This window comes from Pecten maximus, chromosome 9 (genome assembly GCF_902652985.1).
Source record: "Pecten maximus chromosome 9, xPecMax1.1, whole genome shotgun sequence".
NCBI classification, from domain to species: domain Eukaryota; kingdom Metazoa; phylum Mollusca; class Bivalvia; order Pectinida; family Pectinidae; genus Pecten; species Pecten maximus.
The window spans coordinates 12,149,794-12,162,399 of NC_047023.1; the positions used below are offsets into that span (position 1 = coordinate 12,149,794).

Genomic DNA, 12,606 nt, shown 5'->3' on the forward strand with positions numbered 1-12,606 from the left:
TTCTATTACAGATTGCAGACATTTCGTGCCCTGCTATACCAGATTGAGAGGCTTCTTTGTGGTGAAAGAACCCCAGGGTTGTGGTTGTTTTCATGGCAAAGACTGTGTATGGTTAATTAGTAGTGTGCCGATCAAATAATAGTCATGGGGCTATACGGACAGAATAAACCTTTGATATAGGACTAAATGGATGTTTTGGGGTAAATAAACAAATCATTTATCCATATTTGTAAGGTAGGTGCTATGTCACGCCCGATTTTATTGTATTTGCACCAAAATCTTAGTATCATAGTTCGCAAGATCGTAGCCTGATCGCTTTTTAACGACCATGTTACGCAAAAATGAGGTTATGTGTGCGAAATACATTTGTATTTGAGTATGTTTTTGTGTATTTGAGTGTATTTGAGTAAAAAGTCAAGCCGAAATCTTAGAGACACCAAGCGTTTTCATATAGTTAGCGCGCTCTGGCCCTACATGTACACCAGACAAGGTGTCAGGGCCAGGGGAAACTCAGGCTATATTTTAGTATCCTGCTTCTCGGTATCAAAATAGTCAGCATACTGACAGTACCTTATAATTACTAGTGTGTAATACAAAAATGCCGGTATGAATTTCAGAAGTTCATTTAGATCTAGTGCAGCTAGCACACAAATTGATGGCTACACCACAATATGAGAATGTGTATTTATTACTTATAGGAGCCAGCACATATCATAAATATTCTCATATTGCAACTGCAGTGTGCCCCCTCACCTGCCCAGTAAGTAGACCTCCGTAAATTTTAATGGGTACTACCTTCAGGACCAGATGCAACTAAAATGATAAAATCACTGACAGCATTGACTCTGATTGAGTCTGTAACAACAGGTGTTCATTACGGTACAGTGTTAACATACACGACATAAATCATATATACAAGCTCATTAATTAAAATACCTACCGCCTCCCGAGCCTGGTTGGCTGTGCGGATAGCTTGATAACTTAGTTCCGTCATCGGAGGATTCATAACATTTTACCCATACATGTTGGTCCAGTCGCTAGAGAAAACAAATATGGCTGACAAGTCTCGTCAGATCTCGCCTAAAAATAAATCGTCCTAAGTCGTTTTAATTTACAAGAAGAAACCATAATTCAATATATGGTATATATCTTATTTTATAGATTTATTTCATTCAATCAAAAACAAATTGTTTAACGACTGAAAATATATTAATATTTACGAATATTGGTGACTGCAAAATGTTTAAATAGCACGGACAAGGACAAAGGACGGAGAAAGCATCGCAGCGACGTTGATTAGCATAAAAAATTGTCTGCAACTAACGATGAATGTAAATTCATACCGAGATATAGATCTACAGGAGATTAACGTATAAAGCACTCCATAATTGGGTAACCATCACGCACTGGCATGCGAGTGTCCGTCAAAAAATAAAATCGAGAAGATTTAGGTAAGTATTCGCGTACAGAGCAAGCATATTCTACTTCCTAATTACCGCGACAGTCTTTCAATCCTGTCATTCATGATCATGATCAGCTGTGAGACAGATATGGCCGCTTTGGCATGTTGGTCAGATAGTTTTAACGGATAGGTTTCTAGTGTGGATAAACATGTGCCCGCTAAAATGTCAAAGATTTGGTGTCGATAGGTGAAAAACAATCAAAGCAACGCTATAAAAATGGGTTAAATGCATGCTTTTGTTGTATTATTTTCCTGTCGAAACATATAGCATTCTTGATCAGCATTTAGATTTGCAGAGTTCAGTTGATTTCCGTCGGTTCCTGATTTAGACATGTGTTCGCTTTAAATGGTATATATATGTTCTTCACTGAAAGTGCAGTGTATGATATTTGAATAATAATTTGGAAATACTGTAATTACATGAAAACAATTCTGTTTATAACTTTAAAATTATAGGATATTAGGAATATATTAATGCAATATAGATTTTGATTAATTAATGTTGCTTTTTGTTGTAGACTTAAAGAATTCTAATGAACTACAGTATGAGGAAACCATCTTAATTTTCAATATTCATTAAGAAATGGAAATGAAACTTCCTTCTGCTTCATATGAATCCAAACGGAAAGCTCAGAAAGAAGAATCGAATGACTCAAACAGTGTTTTTAAGAAAGCACGACATGAATGGCAAATTAAGGGCGATTCCAGCAAAGGTAATAAAGCGTGTCAAAGCCAGACAAGGACAAGCCAAGACCTTGTGACACACAGCAAACTTCAAGAGGATACATCCTCCCAAGCTATTCGCTCCACATCTAGTGACAGGGCATCATATCAAATCAGTCATGTTAGTGGCCCAGGTTTTCCTTCACATGGTCAATCCTCAAATGAAACCGCACAGAGAAGATTTAATGGGCACCCTGCAGGTACTTTTGGGACTCCAAAATCTAAAGAAACTTCAAGCTGTGTTAATCCTGTAGTTAATGACAGGACAAAATCTGATTGCTCCTTAGAGACTTGTGATATAACAGGAACAAATAGCAGTCAACCTGCATCTGAATTCCATTTAACAGATCGATCAGATATTGATACAAATTCAGAAAGTGCAGGTGCATTCTTTGGACTTCCCTCTGTCAGTGTACCTTCAAATAGTAGCAGAAGAGGATACAATCCTCATTCTTCAACAAATTCAACAGATTCAAATGAGTTTAACAGTTTTCTCGCCAAGCGCCAAAACAGTCATATAGCTAAAGCAGTGGTAGACAATGCCATCAATAAGACTTTGGAGGACATGGGGGTTTCTCCAGACACCAATACCGATAATTTTGTGACTGGAAAGTGTAATGTAGAGGATGCTGGGATATCTCAGGCTATACAGAGTCAAGGCCTCATCCCCCAGCACCAGGCTTTACGGAGCCGGGACATCATCTCCCAGCAACAGGCAGTGTGTAATGCTAGGCTAGCACCTATTCTTTCCCATGTTACACACTTATCCGACATGGTTTTCTCCGAACGTCATTTTCAGCCAGGTTGTTTGGCAGAAACTCGAGACATCATTCTTGATCAGAATTTGACTTTTGCCAATAATTCTGCTGCAACATCTGTATCCATGTCCAGTTCAGACCTTCTTGACCAGGCGGTATCAATGGCAATATCATCCCAAGGTTTAGCTCTACAAAGAGATATTTCATAGCCTTTTAGTTTGTCTGCAATAATTTATTTCAGTTGCAATTCAGTAATTCAATGCCTTTTCTTGCTGATATATGTATTGTCTTGAATATATATATACATGTATATGTCATAACATACTGGATTTTAAAGATGATCATGAATTACCAGATTGAAATTGTGATAATTATTTTACAATACCATTGGTTTGCCAGTAGTTTACATGTTTTATATGTATGAATATGCATGAGCAGTTCTAAATAGGTAAATACATATACATATATGCTATAGTCAAAGAACCGTGATAAATCATTGTTTTCCATATTAATGAAGCGGTTTATTTGAAAATGGATAATGATTGGTTTGAAAAAGAAAAAAGAAACATGCAGTCATCTGTTTTTTCACCAATAAAATGATAAATAGAATTAACTCCCTCCCTCATCGCTTTTAGAAAAATTAGCCAGCTGAGAATCAAGTAAATTATATAAATTAATGTTATTTAATTAGCCTTACCTACCGGGGTATTCAGTTTTAAATGAGATTACTAATTATGAAATGACATATAGGCATAAGTGTAAGAATGTTTTGAACGTAATATAATTTACCAATTGACCCATGTCGTATTGTTGCGATTGCAATTAACTTCAATTTAATGTAAACGCTACAGTAATTAATCAAAGTGTGTTATTCTGGACATAGGGTTAATTATTATTACATGACAAAGTAGACTAGTTAAGAATACCTGATTTTGGATATTGTCAGTAAAAAATACCTTGTTCATATTAGATTTTTAAAATCCAATTATTCCATAGAAGAAAGAATTATAAGCTTCACAGGTGTAGTTTTAAGGTACATGTATTATATAATTAGTTTGTCTAAGGAAATTCTATAAAATTAATTCACTTTTCCTTAGTAAATTTTGAAAAATGGCAAGCATATCATGATCATGTACATTAGTTATTTTGATTGCAAAATTATTTTCATGAACATGTATACATATTGGTTTGCAGCTGTTTAACAGCATTTGAAAGATAGCCGGAAATGTATATTTTGACTAGTGAAATATGTTTTATATATAGAGATTAGTTTAAATTCTCCCCTTTGAATTAGTAAGATGCATGTAATTTTGTTTTTGAAGAATTTTTTGGTTATTCTTCGATTCCAAATTATAATTGTTTGCTTGGGATCATGATTGGTATATAATTATTTATTTATGATCTTCTCGTCTAGTTAACGTTGTTGAATGTTTTTCTTCATAATGATTTAGGATATTTTAGCAATTACATACCTAGTTTAATGAATTGTACTTAATTAATCAAAGTTCTATATATCAATGTAGTCATATGTTCGTTGATATTGTAACTTGTGATGTACATGTTTTGCATGTATGTATTAAATATTATACAGGACATTTTGTACATTAACAATAGGTTGCCTTATAATTAACATTAAATTCTAGCAATATACACCTTTCTTTTGATTTTAAATTATATTTATTTTAAATTGGTCAATCTTTGTTTTAGATAAAATTATTATAAAATTTAACATTTCAGATTATATTAATCTTAATTAGTTCTTATTATAGCAAAATGCTAAATCTGTTGCTACCAATTTCCTTTTAGAATGTTGCAAACTGTAATATTACATTTTAAAATATGTATGTTTAATTATCCTTGTGTTTTCGGTAACCTGAGGTGAAGTCTCATATGATCTATATTGTGATGGCCTTTTGTCCTTCATTGTCCATTGTCGTTTGTCATAAACAATTTATATTTTCAATTTCTTCTCAATAACTAATTATAAGAGCTCCAGGCCTAGGGTCATGATATTGGACCAGTATTAGTCATGCTGGGATGAAGGTGTATGAAGTTTATACAAAAGAACGACCTTGACCTACTTTCAGGGTCACAGGACTGATCATGAGATGTGTTTAATAATGGTTTAAAAGCAAAATATCTATCAAAAAACACATCAGAACTCAGTTGACTGTTAAGGCCCCTGGGCCTCTTGTATAGGAGTAATGCATCTACATGTACATGTTTTTCTGAGATGTATTTCATTTATATATGTACACCAATAAACATATGTTATGGCGAACAAATCATCACTAGGCTTTAAAATTAAAGTTAATATACATGTTTTTCTGCTAAGTGCTTAAGCTTGCTTGTATTATATTGCACATTATTTGGTTCTCATGATATGTATACTTAACAAGAAAATGTTTGCCCTTCACATGTTCCTCTAAAAAAATGATGAATCTTTGTGGTTGTCTCATGATCAGCAGCATTACTGTACATGTGAAGCCCCCAGTTTCAGCTCCCTCCTTGCAGGTAGGGCCTTAGAATTGTACCTCCTCAGGAGGCTTCTGCGCATGCCGCCACTTCATAATTGTAAGAGGCAATTAAATTTAGGATCTGATTTTTTCTGGGTTTTTTTTTTTTCATTAATTTTTGTCTCCCAAACATCTGCCTTGACACTGCCACGAGCATTTGCCCGTGTGATGAAGTCTTTGAGTTCGGACGGCTTATACTCCTGCTTTGATTATAAAGCGCTCAGCATTTAGGGAGTGGGACGATTGGTTTACCTGTTCTCATGATCAGTATGATGTGACCGGTTGGGGTGTCCTGCTGGATGTCTTTTGCAGTACAATGTATATGGTTCAGTGAGGTAGCACTAAAAAGTCAACAACATACTTCACACTCCCAAAAGGAGACAAACACAAATATACTGCAACATTTCTAGTTTCTAACTGAACCCCAGATTTATGTAAATTAGGCAACCTCCAGATGGTGCAAAAGTTTGGTCTGAAGATTAAATTTATAACAAGAAAGATGTTTTAAAACTGAACACTTACAGTTTTCCCATTTTTATCCCTTTGGCAATTATGAATTAGCAGTCTGTAGAGGGGATCTCTTTCTATAATAGTAATAGCTCAGGGGCAGGGCCTTGATTTAGCTCTCGGTTAGGGTGTTTTCCTGTTTATATCTGAGGTTTCAAGTTGGCAGGTACCCAAACTCAGAGACATATAGATCTATATATGTCTCTGCCAAACTTAAATGATTTCTTGCAAAAGTTCAGTATTTACCATTAGATTTAGGTAAATCTATAACTTGACTGTCTGATTTTTCCTTTTTTTTTGTCTCCTTTAAAAAGCAGAAGACATATAGGTATCACTACATGTATGTCAGCATTGGTGTTGGCGATGGCCTCTGCACAGAGGTTTCCATGCGATAACTTAAGTTCCCTTGAGCTGATCAAAACCAAACTTTATGCAGATCATTCTTACCACAAGTGCTTTCTTGAGATTGCTTTTCAGGTCAAGATCACTGATACTAAAAATAATCCTTTGGATCCATCAAGCTCAATATTCATGCTGTTTTCCTTATCACAAGTGCTTGCATTGGATTGGGTTTTTTTTTTTGCCGACGATTAAAGGTCAATTTTGTTTGTTTGTTTTTGTTTAACGTCCTATTAACAGCCAGGGTTATTTAAGGACGTGCCAGGTTTTGGAGGTGGAGGAAAGACGGAGTACCCGGAGAAAAACCACCGGCCTACGGTCAGTACCTGGCAACTGCCCCACGTAGGTTTCGAACTCGCAACCCAGTGGTGGAGGGCTAGTGATAAAGTGTCGGTACACCTTAACCACTCGGCCACCGCGGCCCCTTAAAGGTCAATGTCACTGTTACTCTAAATAGAAAATGACGTTACTTAAAAGTTTATTATTTTATGGCTCAAAACCATCCTCTGCAACTTCTTTATCTTATAAACCTTATTTTTAACTACAAGATAATTTATTGGAAATGTATAACATATACACCACCTGTTACGACAATATTGTGTTCTCTTACTATTCTCTGCTGGGTGGTGTACATAAAAGCATTATACTTCATACTATATACATAGGTCCTATTAATAGTAAATCTGTATTGAGATTCCAATCCCAATTTGAAGTCCTTTTTGTGTTATTATATGTTCTATTTAAATTTCATACTGTCATGTATATGTAACTTTAAGTATGTGGAAATGATATATTGAAAAAGTGATTAAAGTTCCTCTCTGTTCAATACGTTTTATTTGTTAATTTCAAATATCTTTCTTAAACAGGAGCCCCACAGAGCTTTAATCGCTCACAATGCTGGCACAAGTACCATGTTTCAAGAATGGTGTACAATACATTGTATTTCTAACAGCACTGATCCGATTCACAGGTGAATCATAATGTAGGGTTTTGCATTTATGCAATGTTAGTGAATTAATATTATTGAAATGCCAAATAATTACTGCTGCTGGTGTTTTGATAGACACATACCGGGTACTACCCATATGAATCCCATTTTCATTGAGCAATAAGTGTGCTGTTGATCCTGTGTAGTGCAAGTTTTTGCACAAGTGCTATATACTTCAAAGAAAGAGTCATCGGAATAATTGATCCCTCGTACCCTTGAACATTGGTGGGAGGAAACTTCATAGCATCCCATAGCAAGTATCTACTGGTCAACGATAAATACCAATCAACATCATCCCCCGGTGTCTGATTTGCTAGATTACCTTAAAAAAAATGTGTCAATCCTTGGAAAGAATTTGGATTTAACTGTTGTTGCAAAAGTTATCACCCTTCTTTATATTTTAGAATTTTAATCGTGTCTAGAATTCTTTAGACTTATAAGTTTTAAAGCGATCTTTATAAAACATATGGTTTCCTTTCTCCGCATTTGGATAATAAGTAATTCATGATAGCCTAGCTAGCCGTTTCCATATTTTTATGCATTTTGCCACAAGAATCTAAAGACATTTTAATTGGCAGAGCGCAAAGATTTGTCTGCTCAGCAGTATTTTTGATGGAAATGATGGACGAATTCCAATATTGGCAAGTATATGAACATATTATATTGCATACTGAACAGTTTTGACGCAATCAAAAATTATTCTGTTAATAATACAGGCCCTTTCGTCCTCTTGGGTTGGTCCTGTCCTGTATTTTGACAAGGCCTGCTGCATTAAAATCTAATTTGGTATTAAGAAAAGACAAAATCACAGACATTCCTTTTTCATATGAATTTAATGGTAAAATGCATAGTAAATTTGGTACATTTTAAAAGTGCATTGTAACAAATATGATTTATCAAATATAAACAAAAACTCTTCAATATAATTCAAAACCAGCACATCAGATCATGAATTGAAATGTTAAATATTCATGTAATAATGAAAGCCACACTGTGAAAGACAAAACCATTCAACCATCAAACTGTTTTTTTAAATTATCAATTTAGAAAATGCTTGATTTTACGCTCATATCATATGCACCTTTGTCAGGAAAATACATAACAAAAACATGATTGATATGGAGTAAAAATGAGTAATAGTGTACAAAGCATTTAGGCCAAAGATAGTTATATCTTAACTTAAGATATTTTAGCGTTCATCATGGAATGTATATGTTACATTGAGTATTCTATCTGAAACATATATATACATATTCAAGGATTTTTCAGGACTGTTAAAATACAGTTTGTCTAACATCGATAAGTCTTCTTGCTATCACTATTTCTCAAGTTGAGGATGGATCTTTCCCTAGTTTCGTTTTTAAGGTCATCTAGTATAATGATCTTAAATTAGTTTGGTATATATATACATGTATCTTTTGAGACTTGTTTGGAATTTTGACATTTGACCCTTTGACCTCTAAAGTTTGTCAATACCAATTTGAAAGCACTTCTTAGTATACAATACTTGAATGTTCCAACTGTATACAAAATACTAACTGTTTCAAAGATATTTAGCCAAAACTGTTCACTTACGTGACATCAAGGGCCATAACTCTGGTAAAAAATGGATGGAGCTTAATCTTAATATGGCATTGTGGGAGACACAAGAACAAGTCATGTATAACATATGAGTAAATTTAATCTTTGCTGAAATTGATACATAATCCTGGGAGAGGTAAACAGTACAAAATTGTGTCTACAGACAGACAGACATGTCGATTTAAATATACAATGTACCCCCACCTGAACTTTGTTGCAGGGAATATTACAAAGAGGGAAAGCAACAAGTGCAATGAATGATTGTGAAGCTCATCAGTGGCAGCCATCACAAAATGCTAATTATACTACAATTTCAGTAGTGTAACTTAATTATCAGGATGTAATTAATTTTTTAAATGCCGAATTAATGCATCTGATACACAAACATAACATATTTTTTTGTGAATTTTATTCAAATTCTAAAAAGTAATCACACAAAACTTTAATTTGATGAACAATCAAATTCAAAATATGTGAAAATTAAAAAAAAAAAAATCTTCCTACATCCAATTGTCGTTTTATAACATCTAGTCTTATAATGATTATATACACATGTACACCAAATGAGAAGGGTATTGGATGTATCATTATGGACTTGTAAGAATTTTAGAGTAATTTTTCTATGCAAAAAAAAACTAAGACAAAAACATGGTAAAATTTGAAAAAATTACAATGTAATTTTGCCAAAACACCACTAATAGATCTCTAATGAATTATAATGTAGATAGCAAATTGGAAGGGTGTGGGGTGTATTCTTATAGAATTATAAGCTTTTCAAAAACTTGCCCCAGGAGCTTAAACGTAATTTGTGGTGAGATGCTAATACAGAGGCCAGGGCAACAGCTTACTCATAATTAACCAATGAGCTAAAAACATATGTGATCAGCTATACTGTAATGATTATTCTGAGGACCATGACACTTTTTAAAATGATTTCTTCATTAATTCTGATGTAGTCTTGGTTTATCCGATTGGTTCCTACTTTCATCAGAGATATACAGGCAGGAGTACTTGTTTTACAACCGTTACAGTAGATACTATACATTATGTAGAACAACCATTTAACATGTTGTATACCCAAATCGTCTAACTTAATATTGTAATGCAAAATCATTCAAAATAATTTTGCATTTTCCAATATATAAAAAAATCAATATATACATTTAAAGAAAGATACAACAGCATTTGATTGTCTTAAGTTTGACATATAATTGTGCATATATACACTATCTATACACAGACAATACATACTGTAAAACATGTGATAACTCAATTTATAATTTTATATCTAGACAAATGCAATGGGAATTGGCACTCAATGCCGTTACCAAAAAGGAAGAAAATGGCATTGGCCATTAGGGTGTATTAAACTTGCTACTTTGTGAGATCATGATAGGAGCTGATCATTAACTATAATTTATCTGGCTGTCTACCACTAGTATATGGATGTAGGAAATTTGCTACACCAAGAACACAGGGGCTTGGTACGATTTTACAAATGATAGTCCATATACATTGTATATACATGTATATGTATTATTATAATAGTGATTATTATAATAATATATATATACATTGTATATGGACTATCATTTGTAAAATCGTGTCAAGCCCCTGTGATTGTAAGGTTATGATAGAAGCTGATCAGTAGTAATCTGGCTGTCCACCATTTTAGTAACAATTGAGACAGGACAATTGAGTCACCATTTGGCTTATGATTCTAGTAATTGAATAAATATATACAAGTCAAATATTGACTAACTCCCACTGGTTGTGATAATGTTTTAAATAAAATGTTGACAACTACAAAATGTAGATGGACGACACCTCGGTACAGCATTAATATCATCACATAATGAAATGTGCAGTATAGCAAAAATTCTAGATAATATACAAATTTAATAAGGCCACATTTCAAAAATAAATTCCAAACAAAAGAGTCCATATTATGTGTTATATGCATCCTGGGGACAAGTCCATTATTTGTTCTGCTTTCTGTTGATCAATGTTCAAGTGAATAGTTATATAATTTATTTTTAAAAGTTACTATATTAAAAGTTTAAATGTAGGAATACAATTATATCAAATTCACAAGAAATATCAAAATGTCTTATTTTTGTACTATTACGTAAAACTTAAGATCTGCCACACCAAATACTGTTATAAAAAAACAGCAAATCAAAATTAAATACATGAATATAATTAAATTTTCTTTGTTTTCATGGTAAATACTCAAATGTGATTGTTCGAAAAATTCTTTTCATTCTTCTACGAAAGAAATTCCGAGAATGGCGCGAAAAATGTGACGTCACAATATGACAATTGACGTTGTGTATTGATTTGAGAAAAAGAATCCCATTTAAAACCAGTAAAATTGTACATAAAACATGTTTTAAATTAGAAAATCATTTTCAAAAATTAATTATAAGCGTTCATGTCAATTTTTTTTAGTTTCATCGGGGTATGAAACAAATTTTGTTTGCAAACTTCTGTAAGAATCCGCTACACAGATTCATAGTTTGCAAACAAAATTTGTTTACGCGGATTCTTACAGAAGTTTGCAAACAAAATTTGTTTCATACCCCGATGAAACTAAAAAAAAATGACATCAATGCTTAAATAAATTTTGTTCTTGTAGATTTTGGAAAAAATATCACAGAAATACACAGCACTTAATAATAGTCACTATAGCCACACATGTTCTGGATAGACAATACAAGAACTGCTCCTTACGCAGGAACTCATTGGATTATTTCCAAAACATTTTCAAATCATTTGCTTAATATTATCTAGGACAGGTGAACCTCTGACAAGAGAGATCTGCTATATGACAGTTGGAGGTCCCAGGTTCAAATCCCGTTCTGGTCATTGCATTTTTCCGCTTCTGTTACACAGAACATGTATAAAGAGAACTGTTCTCGAGACAAAACAATCTCAAACTATCAGGTGGACATAATCATAGCAATCTGACATTGCAATTCATATTGTCAACTGCTCCTAGCTAGCTAAGATAGGGACAGAGGCATTAGGAGCTTATTCCTAAGGTAGACATTTTGTAGATTGTCTTACTGACACTTATATAACTCAGGGTGAAGGTCAAATATACTGATAATTGTTACTATATACATATATCAGGTACATTTAAGGATTAAACTGTCTTTTTTTGGTGTCTATGGTCGATATAGATGCCAGAGCTTTGCAAACAAACATCATATTGTACGTGCGCTACTGTTTAATGCTTATATTTACATTCTCGACATATTTTTTTGTTTTTTGTGAAAATTGAAATTGAGTTAGCATGAAAAATGCCAATATTCAGCGACTTCGTCAATGGGGTTCAACAAATGGAACAGCCGATTTTTTCAAAATTCATTTGTCGGGTGCAGATTGGCAAACACAGTCTGTTCAATTCTTTTTATTATTTGTGTAATAATATTTTATAAAATTTCTTTTTGATACTTTTTAACTAACATAAAAAAAAACGGCGTAGTCCTAGGCTTTTTTCATAGAGCCATGTGATTGTTTACATCCGTTACAAGTAGTTCCGCTGGGTGAATATATTCATGAGCGGCATGGATTGATGTCACGTTTTGGGTGTCAATTATACTCACATAGACTGCAAATCTTTTTACTTAGTTTATATGGTGGCTTTACCACCAAAATGTAAATATA

At 33.5% G+C, this 12,606-nt stretch overlaps 2 protein-coding genes across 13 annotated transcripts in view; one reads left to right on the plus strand and one right to left on the minus strand.

The window, feature by feature from the left end:
* LOC117334331 (katanin p60 ATPase-containing subunit A-like 2) overlaps positions 1–1,063 on the minus strand; it is a 36,031-nt gene extending 34,968 nt beyond the window's left edge. For all 12 annotated transcript variants that reach the window (XM_033893886.1, XM_033893882.1, XM_033893878.1 and 9 more), the window contains exon 1: positions 941–1,063. In XM_033893886.1, the coding sequence (XP_033749777.1) occupies positions 941–1,006 (66 nt within the window). In that variant the 5' untranslated portion in view covers positions 1,007–1,063. The remainder of the gene's footprint in view (positions 1–940) is intronic.
* A 237-nt stretch (positions 1,064–1,300) lies between these two features.
* LOC117334680 lies at positions 1,301–7,191 on the plus strand. The gene is made up of 2 exons (XM_033894437.1): positions 1,301–1,451; positions 1,981–7,191. Exon 2 carries the CDS (start codon positions 2,046–2,048, stop codon positions 3,150–3,152), a length of 1,107 nt encoding a protein of 368 aa, XP_033750328.1. The 5' UTR covers positions 1,301–1,451; positions 1,981–2,045; the 3' UTR covers positions 3,153–7,191.
* The last annotated feature ends 5,415 nt before the right edge of the window (positions 7,192–12,606 follow it).

Coding starts and splice junctions, on each gene's coding strand:
- LOC117334680 (XM_033894437.1), top strand. CDS start 2,046: ATGGAAATGAAACTTCCTTCTGCTTCATATGAATCCAAACGGAAAGCT.